Here is an 18367-nt window from a genome sequence, read left to right as displayed (position 1 = left end):
CCATAGCTGTATGATCTGTAAACTGCTACAGTGTAGTTTAGTAGGATGGAGCTCCATAGCTGTATGGATCTGTAACTGACTACAGTGTAGTTTAGTAGGATGGAGCTCCATAGCTGTTATGGATCTGTAACTGCTACAGTGTAGTTTAGTAGATGGGTATAGCTGTATGGATCTGTAACTGCTACAGTGTAGTTAGTAGGATGGAGGCTCCATAGCTGTTGAGCTGTAACTGCTTACAGTGTAGTTAGTAGGATGGAGGCTCCATAGCTGTATGGATCTGTAACTGCTACAGTGTAGTTTAGTAGGATGGAGGCTCCATAGCTGTATGGATCTGTAACTGCTACAGGTAGTTTAGTAGGATGGAGCTCCAACTGTATATTCAATCTCTCTCTAGCCTCCATCCTACTAAACTACACTGTAGCAGTTACAGATCCATACAGCTATGGAGCCTCCATCCTACTAAACTACACTGTAGCAGTGTCTGACCAAGACACACCTCTACTGAAGACGCCTTCGCCCAACGACGCTGATGTGTAATGTAGTGGGACTGAGACGATCAAGTGGGACTGAGACGATCAAGTGGAACTGAGACGATCAAGTGGAACTGAGACGATCAAGTGGAACTGAGACGATCAAGTGGAACTGAGACGATCAAGTGGGACTGAGACGATCAAGTGGGACTGAGACGATCAAGGGCTAGGCCTACCCCAGGTTATTTAAAAAGTGTTACAGAAAATTAGTTATGTTTTCAAAAATCCTGAACACTTAATTTTATCGACCCAGATGTAGGCTATACACTATATTAACGTCAATTTTAAATCTGTCTGTTTTCTTAAATACTGATTGGTGCTCCTYACTTTTTAAATTAGCCTATATTTATAGCCCTATAGATGTTATAGGCCTAATGTATAATCTAGAAATAAAGCCTATTAAGTCATGCAGTGTAGTTCAGTGCGTCGTTGTTTGATGATTAACTCCCCCTGACTCCGGACTGTTTCGCAACCAGGGCTTGTGTCCAAAAATGGCATACTGTTCCCTACATAGTGCACTACTTTCTAACAGAGCCCATCTCAAAATAGTGCACTAGATAGGGAATAGGGTGCAGTGTGGGACGAAAGAGGATCCATTGAGCAGRGGAACGCCCGCCTTGCTGGCAGACTGTCTGTTTCTATCAGTTGTGTTCAGAGTATTACCGTCAGTCAGCATGGCCCTTCTCTCCACTCTCACGCCGGTGTTTGTGGCTGTTTTATGCGTGATCCTAGTTTTTCTGTTCAAAAGCTCTCAGAAGAAGAAGGACAACAAGGCAGTGAAACCCGAGTGGAAGCCCAAGGCCGAGGCCCGACCGTGGGTAGACGAGGATCTTCAGGACGACACAGAGATCAGACACAAAGACGAAGGTAGTTAGCCCGTTAACCTCTCCTATCTACCAAAGATTAAACTTGTTCACTTCCCTTCATGGATTTGAAAGGAAATGACKATTTTCTATTGGTCAACAGCTTGCGAAAATACGCAAAYAATCTAACCTGTACCGAATAAATAATTGACGGATTGTGGCAAGATGATATTTTGCAATTTGGTGTGAATGGCATTATAAACAAGACGTATATAATTGTATAATATAATTTTTTTTACATTCAAATTATTGGACGAAAATAATAGACTGAGAAAGGGAATTATTGGAAAGCAATGGTATTCAAACTTTTTCAGGGGGGACCCCACCCCAAAATAAAACCTTAAAATCTGTACATTTAGATTTTTACAAATAACCTTCAATTCATGACATTTTCATCTCTTATCAAAATCAAAAGAAACCAATAAATATATTTACTCAATAAAACTATTTTTTTAAATTATCTTTCTCAAATACGTTTGTATATTGTCTGTACTCTTCATTATTTATTCAAAAAAAAAAAAAAGCATTTTATTTATTTTTTGTGGGGTGGACCGCACTGCAGTCCCCCAGCGAGCCCACGACCCCGACTTTGAATACCACTGTGGTAAAGGTAGTGTGCAGTGTAGCCTATTAAAGCCGCCGGTGCAGTCGACTGGGTTTCTCTGCGTCAGAGCACTCCTCTAGGTCCGCTGGGTAAACCAGAGAGACCTGCTGCTAACTGCTATCTGGAGGCTAATGTGCACAGTTCATCATGTCACCTGATTTATAGAAAGTTATAGCCCTTTACTCTAGTACAGCCCTTTACTCTAGACCTACAGCCCTTTACTCTAGACCTATAGCCCTTTACTCTAGACCTACAGCCCTTTACTCTAGACCTACAGCCCTTTACTCTAGACCTACAGCCCTTTACTCTAGGGCCTAGAAGCCTCTTACTCTAGACCTACAGCCCTTTACTCTAGCCTACTAAGCCTTTACTCTAGACTACAGCCCTTTACTCTAGTACACCCTTTACTCTAGCTACAGCCTTTACTCTAGACCTTACAAAGCCCTTTACTCTAGACTACAGCCCTTTACTCTTAAGCCTACTAGCCCTTTACTCTAAGCCTTACAGCCCTTTACTCTAGGCCTACAGCCTTTACTCTAGACCTACAGCCGCTTTACTCTAGTACAGCCCTTTACTCTAGACCTACAGCCCGTTTACTCTGTACACCCTTTACTCTAGCCTACAGCCCTTTACTCTGGCTACAGCGCCTTTACCTCTTAGACGCCTTACACGCTCCCTTTACTCTAGTACAGCCCTTTTACTCTATGACGCATAGCCTTTACTCTAGGCTACAGCCCTTTACTCTAGCCTACAGCACCTGTACTCTAGTATACCTACGGCCAGCCTTTACTCCTAGGCCTACAGCCCTTTACTCTTAGCGCTCTTACAGCCCTTTACTCTAGCCTATATCCCATTTACTCTAGACTACAGCCCTTTACTCTAGTACACCTTTACTCTAGTTACACCCTTTACTCTAGGTCTAACAGCCCTTTACTCTAGACTACAGCCCTTACTCTAGTCTACAGCCCTTTACTCTAGGTCTACAGCCCTTTACTCTAGGCTACAGCCCTTTACTCTAGACCTATAGCCCTTTACTCTAGACTACACCCGTGTCCTTTACTCTAGACCTACAGCCCTGTACTCTAGACCTATCCAGCCGCTTTACTCTAACTTCTAACAGCCCTTTACTCTAGACCTACAGCCCTTTACTCTAGACCTACAGCCCTTTACTCTAGACCTACAAGCCCTTTACTCTAGACCTACAGCCCGTTTACTTTATGACCTACAGCCCTTTACTCTAGACTAAGCCCTTATAACTCTAGGCTCAGCCATTTACTCTAGACCTACAGCCCTTTACTCTAGACTAAGCCCTTTACTCTAGACCTACAGCCCTTTACTCTAGGCCTACAGCCCTTTACTCTAGACCTATAGCCCTTTACTCTAGACCTACAGCCCTTTACTCTAGACCTACAAGCCCTTTACTCTAGACTACACCCTTACTCTAGTAAGCCTTTACTCTAGCCTACAGCCCTTTACTCTAGGCCTACAGCCCTTTACTCTAGACCCTACAGCCCTTTACTCTAGCTAAGCCCTTACTCTAGTACAGCCTTTACTCTAGACGTACAGCCCTTTACTCTAGTACAGCCCTTTACTCTAGCTACAGCCTTTACTCTGGCCTACAGCCCCTTTACTCAGTACAGCCTTTACTCTAGACCTATAGCCTTTACTCTAGCTACAGCCCTTACTCTAGGTCTACAGCCCTTTACTCTAGGCTACAGCCCTTTACTCTAGCCTACAGCCCTTTACTCTAGACCTATACCTTTACTCTAGACAGCCCTTTACTCTAGTACAGCCCTTTACTCTAGGTCTACAGCCCTTTACTCTAGCCTACAGCCCTTTACTCTAGCCTACAGCCCTGTACTCTAGACCACAGCCCTTTACTCTAGGACCTACAGCCCTTTTACTCTAGCACCTACAGCCCTTTTACTCTAGACCTACAGCCCTTTACTCTAGACCTACAGCCCTTTACTCTAGACCTCGACACCCTTTACTCTAGCCTACAGCCCTTACTCTAGGCCTACAGCCCTTTACTCTGACCTACAGCCCTTTACTCCTAGACTATAGCCCTTTACTCTAGGCTACAGCCCTTTACTCTAGGACCTACAGCCCTTTACTCTAGACTACAGCCCCTTTACTCTAGACCTACAGCCCTTTACTCTAGCCTACAAGCCTTTACTCTAGACCTACAGCCCTTATCTAGACTACACCCTTTACTCTAGACCTACAGCCTTTACTCTAGGCCTACAGCCCTTTACTCTAGACCTACAGCCCTTACTCTTAGACCTACAGCCCTTTACTCTAGACCTAAAGCCTTTACTCTAGGCCTACAGCCCTTTACTCTAGACCTACAGCCTTTACTCTAGGCCATAGCCCTTTACTCTAGGCCTTACAGCCCTTTACTCTAGACCTACAGCCCTTTACTCTAGACCTACAAGCCCTTTACTCTAGCTTACAGCCTTACTCTAGACCTATAAGCCCTTTACTCTAGACCTACAGCCCTGTTACTCTAGACCTACAGCCCTTTACTCTAGACCTACAGCCCTTTACTCTAGCCTACAGCCCTTTACTCCTAGGCCTACAGCCCTTTTATCTAGGCCTACAGCCCTTTACTCTAGGCTTACAGCCCTTACTCTAGACCTACAGCCCTTTACTCTAAGCTTACAGCCTTTACTCTAGGCCTACAGCCCTTTACTCTAGACACCCCTTTACTCTAGACCTACAGCCCTTTACTCTAGACCTACAGCCCTTTACTCTAGACCTACAGCCCTTTACTCTAGACCTACAGCCCTTTACTCTAGACCTATAGCCCTTTACTCTAGACCTACAGCCCTTTACTCTAGACCTATAGCCCTTTACTCTAGAACCACTATGCCCCCTCTAGACCTACAGCCTTTACTCTAGACCTATAGCCTTTACTCTACTACAGCCCTTTACTCTAGCCCTTACAGCCCTTTACTCTAGACCTACAGCCCTTTACTCTAGGCCTACAGCCCTTTACCTCTACAGCCTACTCTAGTCCCTTTACTCTAGACCTACAGCCCTTTACTCTAGGTGTTACAGCCCTTTACTCTAGACCTACAGCCCTTTTACTCTAGGCCTACAGCCCTTTAAGCCTTTTCTAGACCGACAGCCCTTTACTCTAGACCTACACCTTACTCTAGAACTACAGCCCTTTTACTCTAGACTACAGCCCTTACTTAGACCTACAGCCCTTTACTCTAGGCCTACAGCCCTTTACTCTAGACCTACAAGCCCTTTACTCTAGGTGTACAGCCCTTTACTCTAGTACACCCCTACTCTAGTACAGCCCCTAATCTAGGCCTAGCCGACTAAACTCATTAATTTATGATGGAGCTGAGCTGCAACTAGTCTGTGTGGACTGGAGCTCCAATGTTTATTCAAAAGTGACTGATTTTCAGGGCAGCCAAAGAATACCGCAATTACACGAACAATGTCGTGTATCAATCCCCACTCTCCTCTCAATCCTCAGTCTACCTCATCTACAGTCTATGTCTATATATTACTCAACCTTTGAACCCAAAGCGGAAAAATAACTGCGAGAGAGAGAAGAGGGGGAAAGAGAGAAGAGAGAGAGAGGAAAGGAGAGGGAGAGAGAGAGGGAGAAGAAAGAGAGAGAGGAGAGAGAGAGAGAGAGAGAGAGAGCAGAGAGAGAGAGAGAGAGAGAGAGAGAGAGAGAGAGAGAGAGAGAGAGAGAGCGAGAGAGAGAAAGAAGAGAGAGAGAAGAGAGAGAGAGAGAGAGAGAGAGAGAGCATTATTTTCCTTCCTAATTGCTGTGTGCATGGGGGAATAGATCATAAACCACAGAACAGATCATTAACCACAGAACAGATCATTAACCACAGAGAAACCACATAACAGATCATTAACCACCAGGAACAGATCAATTAACCACAGAACAGATCATTAACCACAGAGAACCATTAGAACGAATCATTAACCATAGAACAGATCATTAACCACAGAACAGATCATTAACCATAGAACAGGAATCATAACCAACAGAGAACAGATCATAACCAGTAGAACAGATCATTAACCACAGGACAGATCAATAACCACAAAACAAGATCATTAACCACAGAAACAGATCATTTAACCACAAACGATTCATTAACCCACAGAACCAATCATGAACACAGAACAGATCATTAACCACAGGAACAGATCATTAACCACAGAACAAATCATTAACCACAGACAGATCATAACCACAGAACAGATCATTAACCACAGGACATCATTAACCACAGAACAGATCATTAACCACAGAACAGATCATAACCACAGAGAACCACATAACAGATCATTAACCACAGAACAGATCATTAACCATAGAACAGATCATTAACCACAGAAACAACAAACAGATCATTAACCACAGATCAGAAAATCATTAACCACAGAACAGATCATTAACCACAGAACAGATCATTAACCAAGAACAGATCATTAACACAAACAGATCATTAAGAAAACAGATCATTAAAACCACATAGAACAGATCATTAACCACAGAACAGATCATTAACCACAAGAACAGATCATTAACCAAGAACAGATCATTAACCACAGAACAGATCATTAACCACAGACAGATCATTAACACAGAGAACCACAGAACAGATCATTAACCATAGAACAAAACATTAACCACAGACAGATCATTAACCCGATAGAAACAGATCATTAACCACAGAACAGATCAAACCATAAACAGATCATTAACCATAGAACAGATCATTAACCAAGAACAGATCAATAACCATGAAACAATCATAACCAAGAACAAATATTAACCACCAACAGATCATTAACCACAGAACAGATCATTAAACCATACACCAGATCATTAACCACAGAACAGATCATTAACCATAAAACAGATCATTAACCACAGAACAGATCATTAACCATAAACAGATCATTAACCACAGAGAACCACAAACAGATCATTAACCACAGAAACAGATCATTAACCATCAGAACAGATCATTAACCACAGAAACAGATCATTAACCACAGAACAGATCATTAACACCATAAAACAATCATAACCACAGAGAACCACATAAAAACAGCATCATTAACCACAGAGAACCAATCAGAACCAGATCATTAACCACAGAACAAGATCATTAACCACAGAAAGAATCATTAACCACAGAGAAAACCACACAACAGACAAACCACAGAACAGATCATTAACCACAGATAACCACAGAACGGATCTTAACCACAGAACAGATCATTAACCACAGGACAGATCATACCACATACAGCATCAATAACCATAAAACAGATCATTAACCATAGAACAATCATAACCACAGAACAGATCATAACCATAAAACAAGATCATTAACCACAGAAACAGATCATAACCATAAAAAATCATTAACCATAGAACAGATCATTAACCACAGAACGGATCATTAACCACAGAACAGATCATTAACCACAGAGAACCACAGAACAGATCATTAACCACAGAACAAATCATTAACCACAGAACGGATCATTAACCACAGAACAGATCATTAACCATAAAACAGATCATTAACCACAGAACAGATCAATAACCACAGAACAGATCATTAACCACAGGACAGATCATTAACCACAGAACAGATCATTAACCACAGGACAGATCATTAACCATAAAACAGATCATTAACCACAGAACAGATCAATAACCATAGAACAGATCATTAACCACAGAACAGATCAGTGCAACTCAAGGTAGTATGAATGAACCCATTCGGTCAAGTACCAATACAAATGGTTACACAAACCAACAAATAAGTGCATGATTTGCACATCTGACTATAAGTTAAAATTGCAGATTGCGCCTTTAAACCGCGTTCAAACCGCCTACAATAAAGAAAAGCTTTGTTTTCTGTAGATTCATAATTCAGATGACTGGTCTTCCCCCCTGTCTGTCTGGTTTTAGAGGATGGTGATTGGGTGGAGAGTGGTGGGGAGGAGGAGCTGGCCCACGTGCCCTACCCCGCTTCTCGGTACCCCGTAGAGGTCATGGTTCAGAGGTCACAGGACTTCTACAGCCTGATGAACCAGAGGAGGTCTGTCCGCTTCCTCAGCCCCGAGCCCGTTCCACGACAGGTCATCGACAACGTCATCCGCACTGCAGGTAACACAGGCATAAAGCACACAGACACACAGACAGACACAGACAGACACACACACAGACACACAGACACACACAGACAGACACACACAGACACACACACACACAGACAGACACACACACAGACAGACACACACAGACACACACACACACAGACAGACACACACACAGACAGACACACACACAGACAGACACACACACAGACAGACACACACACAGACAGACAGACAGACACATGAATGTGTTGTCTGTGTTGTCCAGGCACAGCCCCCAGTGGAGCCCACACAGAACCCTGGACGTTTGTGGTGGTGTCAGACCCAGAGGTGAAGCACCAGATCAGGCTAGTGGTGGAGGAGGAGGAGGAAGTCAACTACCGTCAGAGGATGGGGGACAAGTGGGTCAGTGACCTGCAGAGACTCAGGTCAGAAAAAACTCACAGTGCACACACCGTGTAAATATACACCATGTAGATATACACCATGTAGATATACACCGTGTAAATACACACCATGTAAATATATACCATGTAAATATGCACCATGTAGATATACACGATGTAGACATACACCATGTAAATATACACCATGTAGATATACACCGTGTAAATATATACCATGTAGATATACACCATGTAGATATACACCATGTAGATATACACCGTGTAAATATACACCATGTAGATATACACCATGTAGATATACACCNATACCATGTAGATATACACCATGTAGATATACACCATGTAGATATACACCGTGTAAATATACACCATGTAGATATACACCATGTAGATATACACCATGTAGATATATACCATGTCGACATACACCCTGTAAATACACACCATGTAGATATACACCGTGTAGATATATACCATGTAGATATACACCGTGTAAATATACACCATGTAGATATACACCATGTAGATATACACCATGTAGACATACACCGTGTAAATATACACCATGTAGATATACACCATGTAAACATACACCGTGTAAATATACACCATGTAAATATACACCATGGTGATATACACCATGTAAATATACACCATGTAGATATACACCATGTAAATATACACCATGGTGATATACACCATGTAAATATACACCATGGTGATATACACCATGTAAATATACACCATGGTGATATACACTATGTAGATATACACCATGTAGATATACACTATGTAGATATACACTATGTAGATATACACCATGTAAATATACACCATGTAGATATACACCTTGTAAATATACACCATGTAGATATATACCATGTAAATATACACCTTGTAAATATACACCATGTAGATATATACCATGTAAATATACACCTTGTAAATATACACCATGTAGACATACAAACATAGACATACAACATGCACGCTAGTCAGATATTTTTTTTTATCCTTCTCTCCATCCTTCTCCCTCCCCCTCTCTCCCACTCACGCCCTCACCCTCTCTCTCATCTCTCTTTCCCTCTCCTCTCTCTCTCCTCCCTCCCTCACCCTCTCTCTCTTGTCTTTCTTTCCTCCCTCTCTCACCCTCTCTCCTCACTCTCTCCCCCCCTCTCTCTCTCTCTCTCCCCTTCTCACCCTCTCTCTCCATCTCCCCTCTTTCCTTCCTCATCTCTCCCCCCTCTTTCCTCCTCTCTTCCCCCCTCTCTCTCCCTCTGGCTCCCTCTATCCCCCTCTTCTCCTTGCTCTCTCCTCTCCTGTCTGCTCCCCCCTCTCCTCCTCCTCCTCTCCTCTCTCTCTCCTCTCCTCTCCCCCTCTCTCTCTCCTCTCTCCCCCTCTCTCCTCCCTCTCTCCCCCTTCTCTCCTCCTCTCTCTCTCTCTCACCCTCTCTCTCCTCTCTCTCCCCTCCTCTCCCCTTCTCTCCCCTTTCTCTCCCCCTCTCTCCTCCCCTCTCTCCCCCTTCTCTCCCCCCTCTCTCCCCTTCTCTCCCCCTCTTCTCCTCTTCTCTTCCCTTTCTCCTCCCTCTCCCCCTTCTCTCCTCCCCTCTCCCCCTCTCTCTCTCCTCTCTCACCTCTCTCCCCCCTCTCTCCCCTTCTCCTCCCCTTCTCTCCCCCTCTCTCCTCCCCTCTCCCCCTCTCTCACCCTCTCTCCTCCCTCTCCTCCCCTCTCTCCCCCTTCTCTCCCCATGTCTCCTCCTCTATCCCAGGACGAACTGGGTGAAGCAGTATCTTGATGTGGCTCCCTACCTCGTGTTGATATTTAAACAGACGTACGGCATCGTAGCTGGAGGACAGAAGAGGACTCATTACTACAATGAGATCAGTGTGTCCATCTCCTGTGGCCTGCTATTGGCCGCGCTGCAGGTCAGATCATTCACACCGGTCATTTACATTTGAGTCATTTAGCAGACGCCCTTATCCAGAGCAACTTACAGCTGGTGCATTCATCTTAAAATAGCTAGGTGAGACAAACACACGCACACTCATTCAGATCATTCACCAAGTCACAACCCCGCGTGGACCTCTGGGGCGTATTCAGGGACGTGGACCTCTGGGGCGTACTCAGGGACGTGGACCTCTGGGGCGTACTCAGGGACGTGGACTCTGGTGCGTAATCAGGGACGTGGACCTCTGGGGCTTATTCAGGGACGTGGACCTCTGGGGCGTATTCAGAGACGTGGACCTCTGGGGCGTACTCAGGGACGTGGCCTTGGGCGTACAGGGACGTGGACTCTGTGCGTATCAGGGACGTGGACCTCTGGGGCGTACTCAGGGACGTGGACCTCTGGGGCGTACTCTGGGACGTGGACCGGTCTGGGGCGTACTCAGGGACGTGGACCTCTGGGGCGTACTCAGGGACGTGGACCTCTGGGGCGTACTCAGGGACGTGGACCTCTGGGGCGTACTCTGGGACGTGGACCTCTGGGGCGTACTCTGGGACGTGGACCTCTTAGGGTGTACTCAGGGACGTGGCCTCTGGGGCGTACTCAGGGACGTGGACCTCTAGGGCGTAATCAGGGACGTGGACCTCTGGTGCGTAATCAGGGAGTGGACCTCTGGGGCGTACTCAGGGACGTGGACCTCTAGGGCGTATTCAGGGACGTGGACCTCTGGAGCGTACTCAGGGACGTGGACCTCTAGGGCGTAATCAGGGACGTGGACCTCTGGTGCGTAATCAGGGACGTGGACCTCTGGGGCGTACTCAGGGACGTGGACCTCGTAGGGCGTACTCAGGGAACGTGGACCTCTTAGGGCGTACTCAGGGAACGTGGACCTCTGGGGCGTACTCAGGGACGTGGACCTCTAGGGCGTATTCAGGGACGTGGACCTCTGGGGCGTACTCAGGGACATGGACCTCTAGGGTGTACTGATATGATTCTCTATTCTATGTGAAGGTGGCGCCGACAGACACTGGAGCTCTGCCTCTACCTTCTAAGCAACTTTGCAATATTTTTTTTGTTTTGTGTTATTTCTTATATTATTAGTCTGGAATGTTTTTTGTGTTATAAAATACAGCCGGAAAGAACTTTTGACTATCAGAGAGTGGTAACTCATCAGCATTCTGACCAGAAATACAACTATCCCGAATGAGATCCTTTGTTCGTACCCCCCAGGGCAACTGAACTTATTCCAGAGGCTGCTCCAAGACGTCGCCGGCGGAGAAGAGGTATTCAGAGTGGACTTCTAGTCCGACTCAGGAGGCGTGCACACCATCCATCGCTTCCGACTATATTACTCGCTAATGTTCAGTCCCTGGACAATAAAGTAGATGAGCTCAGGGCGAGGATCTCATTCCAAAGAGACATCAGGGACTGTAACATACTCTGTTTCACGGAATCATGTCTCTCTCCGGAAATACTGTCCCGATCCATACAGCCAGCTGGGTTCTCAGTACATCGCGCAGACAGGAATAAAGACCTCTCCGGGAAGAAGAAAGGTGGAGGTGTATGTTTCATGGTTAACCACTCAGGGTGTGATTGTGATAACATACAGGAACTCAAGTTCTTTTGTTCACCTGACCTAGAATACCTCACAAACATATTACCTCCCAAGAGAATTCTCTTCGGTTATAGTCACAACCGTGTATATCCCCCCTCAAGCCGATATCACGACGGCCTTCAAGGAACTACACTGGACTTTGTGCTAACAGGAAACCACATATCCTGAGGCCTCATTTATTGTAGCTGGGGATTTTAACAAAAACATTTTGGGAGGAAAACACTACCGAAGTTCTATCAACACATTGCCTGTTGTACTCGTGCTTCAAAAACTCTCTACCATTGTCACTATCCCTTTCGGGATGGCTACAAGGACCTCCCCCGCCCTCCCTTCGGCAAATCAGATCACACCTCCCTTCTGCTCTTCCCTTCCTAAAGGCAGAAACTCAAACAGGAAGTACCCACGCTAAGGTCTATTCAATGCTGGTCTGACAAATCGGAATCCATGCTTCAAGATTGTTTAGATCACGCGGACTGTGATATGTTCCCGGGTTGCCTCTGAGAATAACATTGCCGTATACACTGACACGGTGAATGAGTTCATCAGGAAATGTATAGGGGATGTTGTTCCCACTATGACTATTAAAACCTACCCAAACCAAAAACCGTGAAAGCGCGAACCACGYCAAGGTCACTGGGAATATGGTTGAATACAAACAGTCCAGTTATGTCCTCCGTAAGTCAATCAAACAGGTAAAACATCAGTACAGAAACAAAGTGGAGTCGCAATTCAACTGCTCAGACATGAGACGTATGTGGCAGGGACTCCAGACAAAGGGAAAACCAGCCACTTCGCGGACACTGACGAGTTGCTCCCAGACAAGCTAAACACCTTCTTCACCTGCTTTGAGGATAACACAGTGCTACCGACCCGGCCCTCTACCAAGGACAATGGGCTCTCCTTCTCCGTGTTCGACGTGAGTAAAACATTTTAACGTGTTAACCCTCGCAAGGCTGCCGTCCCAGACGACATCCCTAGCCGCGTCCTCGGAGCATGTGCAGACCAGCTGACCGGAGTGTTTACGGACATATTCAATCTCTCCCTGTCCCAGTCTGCTGTCCCCACTTGCTTCAAGATGTCCACCGTTGTTCCTGTACCCAAGAAAGCAAAGGTAAATGACTAGAGCCCGGTAGCGCTCACTTCTGTCATCATGAAGTGCTTTGAGAGACTAGTCAAGGATCATATCACCTTCACCTTACCTGCCACCCTAGACCCACTTCAATTTGCATACCGCCCCAATAGGTCCATAGACGATGCAATCACCATCACACTGCKCACTGCCCTATCCCATCTGGACGAATACCTATGTAAGAATGCTGTTCATTGCCTTCAACACCATAGTACCCTCCAAGCTCATCATTAAGCTTGGGGCCCTGAGTCTGAACTCTGCCCTGTGCATCTGGGTCCTGGACTTCCTGATGGGCCGCCCCCAGGTGGTGAAGGTAGGAAACAACACCTCCACTAGGCTGATCCTCAACACAGGGGGCCCCACAAGGGTGCATGCTCAGCCCCCTCTTGTACCTCCTGTTCACCCATGACTGCGTTGCCATGCACGCGCCCAACTCAATCACCAAGTTTTCAGACGACACGACAGTGGTAGGCCTGATTACCAACAATGACGAGACGGCCTACAGGGAGGAGGTGAGGGCCATGGCGGAGTGGTGCCAGGAAAATAACCCTTTCCCTCAACGTCAACAAAATGAAGGAGCTGATCGTGGAGACAGCAGAGGGAGTATGCCCCCATCCACATCAACTGGGCCGCAGTGGAGAAGGTGAAAAGACTCAAGTTCCTCGGCGTACACATCAGACAATTTGAAATGACCCACCCACACAGACAGTGTGGTGAAGAAGGCGCAACAGAGCCTCTTCAACACCAGGAGGCTGAAGAAATACAGCTTAGCCCCTAATACCCTCAGAAACTTCTACAGATGCACCATTGAGAGCATCCTGTCTGGCTGTATCACCGCCTGGTACAGCAACTGCTCCGCCCACAACCGTAAGGCTCTCCAGAGGGTAGTGAGGTCTGCACAACGCATCACCGGGGGCAAACTACCTGCCCTCCAGGACACCTACACCACCCGATGTCACAGGAAGGCCAAAAAGATCATCAAGGACAACAACCACCCGAGCCACTGCCTGTTCACCCCGCTATCATCCAGAAGACGAGGTCAGTACAGGTGCATCAAAGCTGGAACCGAGAGACTGAAAAACAGCTTCTATCTCAAGGCCATCAGACTGTTAAATAGCAATCCCTAGCGTGCCTCCCCCCAGTACCTTGCCCTGAACTCAGTCACTGTCAATAGCCGGCTACCACCCGGTTACTCAACCCTGCACCTTAGGGGCTGCTGCCCTATATACATACTGGCGACATGGAATCACTGGTCACTTTAATAATAGTCTACTGGTCACTTTAATAATGTATACACACTGTTTTACTCATTTCATATGTACTGTATATAATGTATTKTAGTCAAGTCCAGTCTATTCAACTATTGCTGTACATCTACTAATCTATTCTATGAATTCTATAGATATATTCCATCCACATCCCGTCTATAATGTCAATACATCCCATCACATATACAGAGCCTTCGGAAAGTATTCAGGCACCTTGACTTTTTGTTACGTTACAGCCTTATTCTAAAAATGGATTCAATTGTTTTTCCCCCCCTCATCAATCTATACACAATACCCCATAATGACTAAGCAAAAACAGGTTTTTAAAAATGTTTGCTAATTTATACAAAATATTTTTGAAATATCAAATTTACATAAGTATAGACCCTTTACTCAGTACTATGTTGAAGCACCTTTGGCAGCAATTACAGCCTCGAGTTGGGTATGAAGCTACAAGCTTGGCACACCTGTATTTGGGGAGTTTCTCCCATTCTTCTATGCAGATCCTCTCAAGCTCTGTCAGGTTGGATGGGAAGCGTCGCTGCACAGCTATTTTCAGGTCTCTCCAGAGATGTTCCATCGGGTTCAAGTCCGGGCTCTGGTTGGGCCACTCAAGGACAATCAGAGATTTGTCCCGAAGCCACTCCTGCGTTGTCTTGGCTGTGTGCTTAGGGTTGTTGTCCTGTTAGAAGMTGAACCTTCATCCCAGTCTGAGGTTCTGAGCACTCTGGAGTATGTTTTCATCAAGGATCTCTCTGTACTTTGCTCTGTTAATCTTTGCCTCGATCCTGACTAGTCTCCCAGTTCCTGCCGCTGAAAAACATCCCCACAACATGATGCTGCCACCAGCAGGCTTCACTGTAGGGATGGTGCCAGGTTTCGTCCAGATGTGACACTTGGCATTCAGGCCAAAGAGTTCAATCTTGGTTTCATCAGACCAGAGAATCTTGTTTCTCATGGTCGGAGAGTTKTTTAGGTGCCTTTTGACAAACTCCAAGCGGGCTGCCATGTGCCTTTTACTGAAGAGYGGCTTCTGTCTGGCCTCTCTACCATAAAGGCCTGATTGGTGGAGTGCTGGATAGATGGTTGTCTTTCTGGAAGGTTCTCCCATCTCCACAGAGGAACTTAGAGCTTTGTCAGTGGAACCATTGATTGCTCAGTTTGGCCGGACGGCAAACTCTGGGAAGAGTCATGGTGGTTCCAAACTTCTTCCATTTAAGAATGATGGAGGCCACTGTGTTCTTAGGGACCTTCAATGCTCGACACAATCTTGTCTCGGAGCTCTACGGACAATTCCTTCAACCTCATGGCTTGGTTTTTACTCTGACATGCACTGTCAACTGTGGGACCTTATATAGACAGGTGTGTGTCTTTCCAAAACATGTCCAATCAATTTAATTTAACACAGGTGGARTCCAATCAAGTTGTAGAAACATCTCAAGGATGATCAATGGAAACAGAATGTACCTGAGCTCAATTTCAAGTCTCATAGTAAAGGGTCTGAATACTTATGTAAATAAGGTATTTCTGTTTTGTATTTTTAATACATTTTCAAACATTTCTAAAAACCTGTTTTCGCTTTGTCATTATGGGMTATTGTGTGTAGATTGCTGAGGATTTTTATTTATTTAATCCATTTTAGAATAAGGCTGTAACGTAACAAAATGTGGAAAAAGTTAAGGGGTCTGAATACTTTCCAAAGGCAATGTATATATATATATTATTATTWTTTWTTTTTTTATATACTATGGACTACGACAGTCAATGCCACTCAGACATTACTCGTCCTAATATTTATATATTTCTTAATTCCATTATTTTAGATTTGTGTGTAATGTTGTGAATTGTTAGATATCACTGCACTGTTGGAGCTAGGAACACAAGCATTTAGCTACACCCACAATAACATCWAAATAMTTGATTTGAAATAAAATGTCAAACAAAGACAGAAGGATGTTACATTACAGAACGTTGACGTAGAAATATATTGTGTAGAACAGAAATGATTGTCTGTCTGATAGAACGGGGAATGGTGTCAGCTCTAGCCAACCATAAGAGCATTTCAAAACCCTTAATAAACCTCTGGATATTCTGTTTGATATTCCGACCAAACCCTCGTCTCTCTGTGTTTGACTGACATGCAGTCTGTCCAATCCCCTGTCAGAATGCAGGTCTGGTGACGGTGACGACGACGCCCCTCAACTGCGGCCCCCAGCTCAGGTTGCTCCTTGGTCGGCCAGCCAATGAGAAGCTGCTGATGCTTCTTCCTGTTGGTTACCCCGCCCCCGACGCCACCGTGCCCGACCTCACCCGCAAGCCACTCGACGACATCYTGGTGCACCTGTGACATCATCATTAAGGGCCCGGCCGAGTGACATCATAGATGTAAGGGTACCTTCTGTCCTCGTCTCCTCCCAGTCATCTGCAATGATTTGTAAAGTAGCWACAGTCATCAAAATGTTTACTATTCTAATAAAATGCAACAATTGGACAATAAATGAAGATACTCCAAACGTTTTCAATTTTTATAATCCATCAGATATCAACTTACATAAAACATAAAACGTTTTACTGGCACGGACAAATAATGTTCAGGGATTTTGGTGGAAATTCAGGTATTCAATTTATTGTTAAATTTCACCTTTTTTTCTTCTTAGAATGGACTCATATATAGATGTTCTAATGGTATCAGGTATTTGTTTTAAACTTTTTTTGTGTTAAAATAAAGAAAATGGTATTGCCTCATTTGCATAAACACATGGGGTGTGTTTGCATATATTAATAAATTAACATAAAGGGGTGGAACAAGGCTGCAGCCACCCAACCAGTGCTCTGTCTAGGCCTACTTGCACTCACCTGTGCTGTGTAGACTGCCTCAATAATTACTGTTGTCACGTTCTAATTCAACATGCATGTCAATAGCAGAGGTGCATTCAGTTCGCATTAAAATTTGCTACGTTGCGAAACGATACATTTCTCCAAAACGTTCTTGTATGTTCTTTGAACAGACTTTGAGGTACATTTGGTGGGTGTGGCGAGGTGTGGCTTGAAGCAATGAGTGACGTATTTAAAGAACAGTGGTTATGCTGACAGCGTTCCCCAACCCACAACAAAACCCCTCCCCGTTTTTCAGTACAGCATCTTTTGGGTTCAATTGAACGTTCTAGAACATACAGATGTCCTGAACGCAGCCCTGGATACCGTCAGATTAAAAATGAACGGGTTTAGATCTACAGTGGCCTCCACTCATATTGGCACCCTTGGTAAATATGAGCAAAACGGGCTGTGAWTTTTTTTWAATTTGCTGTTTATCCTCTTGGTCTTTCATTCAAAATGTTRACAAAAATTTGCCCATTGGGGGAACTCCACAATATTTTTGAGCTCATATTCTATAAGAGGTTCAGGAACTCAGTAGAACATTTGACGTGAAGGTACTCTGTTCTGGTGAGCTCCTCCCAAATAAAGCACTGTTCACGACTATACATTTGTTTTGATCACGTTACACATATATTTTGGGATTCCTCCTCTGTCAAAGCCATTTGCCTGTGTGAAGTGGAGAAGAAACATCTAATTTCTCGCAATAGCATTTCCGTCTACTTTCCTTCTCCTCGCCGCCTCTCCTCAATTACCATTTCATCCCTATTCATGAGCAGTCGAGGAGAGGACGGAGGAGAGGAGGCGAGGAAAGGAGGGAGGAGAGGGGGCGAGGAGAGGATGCGAGGAGAGAACAGAGGAGGGAGGAGAGGAGTCGAGGAGAGAACGGAGGAGAGAACGGAGGAGAGGACGGAGGAGAGGACAGATGAGAGGAGGGAGGAGAGGACAGAATAGAGGAGGGAGGAGAGGAGGA

The 18367-nt window shown here is 45.1% G+C and overlaps 1 protein-coding gene across 1 annotated transcript; it reads left to right on the top strand.

Moving 5' to 3' along the window:
* The first annotated feature begins 1107 nt into the window (after window positions 1–1107).
* On the top strand, window positions 1108–17033 carry iyd (iodotyrosine deiodinase). Its single transcript, XM_023980660.2, has 5 exons — window positions 1108–1397; window positions 7969–8166; window positions 8425–8584; window positions 10332–10488; window positions 16685–17033. The coding sequence occupies exons 1-5, from the start codon at window positions 1205–1207 to the stop codon at window positions 16865–16867; spliced, it is 891 nt and encodes a 296-aa protein (XP_023836428.1). The 5' UTR covers window positions 1108–1204; the 3' UTR covers window positions 16868–17033.
* Window positions 17034–18367: the final 1334 nt, after the last annotated feature.

This window comes from Salvelinus sp. IW2-2015, linkage group LG35, assembly GCF_002910315.2.
Source record: "Salvelinus sp. IW2-2015 linkage group LG35, ASM291031v2, whole genome shotgun sequence".
Lineage (NCBI taxonomy): Eukaryota > Metazoa > Chordata > Actinopteri > Salmoniformes > Salmonidae > Salvelinus > Salvelinus sp. IW2-2015.
Note: the sequence above shows the minus strand (reverse complement) of the source record. Positions and strands in the feature narration are given on the sequence as shown.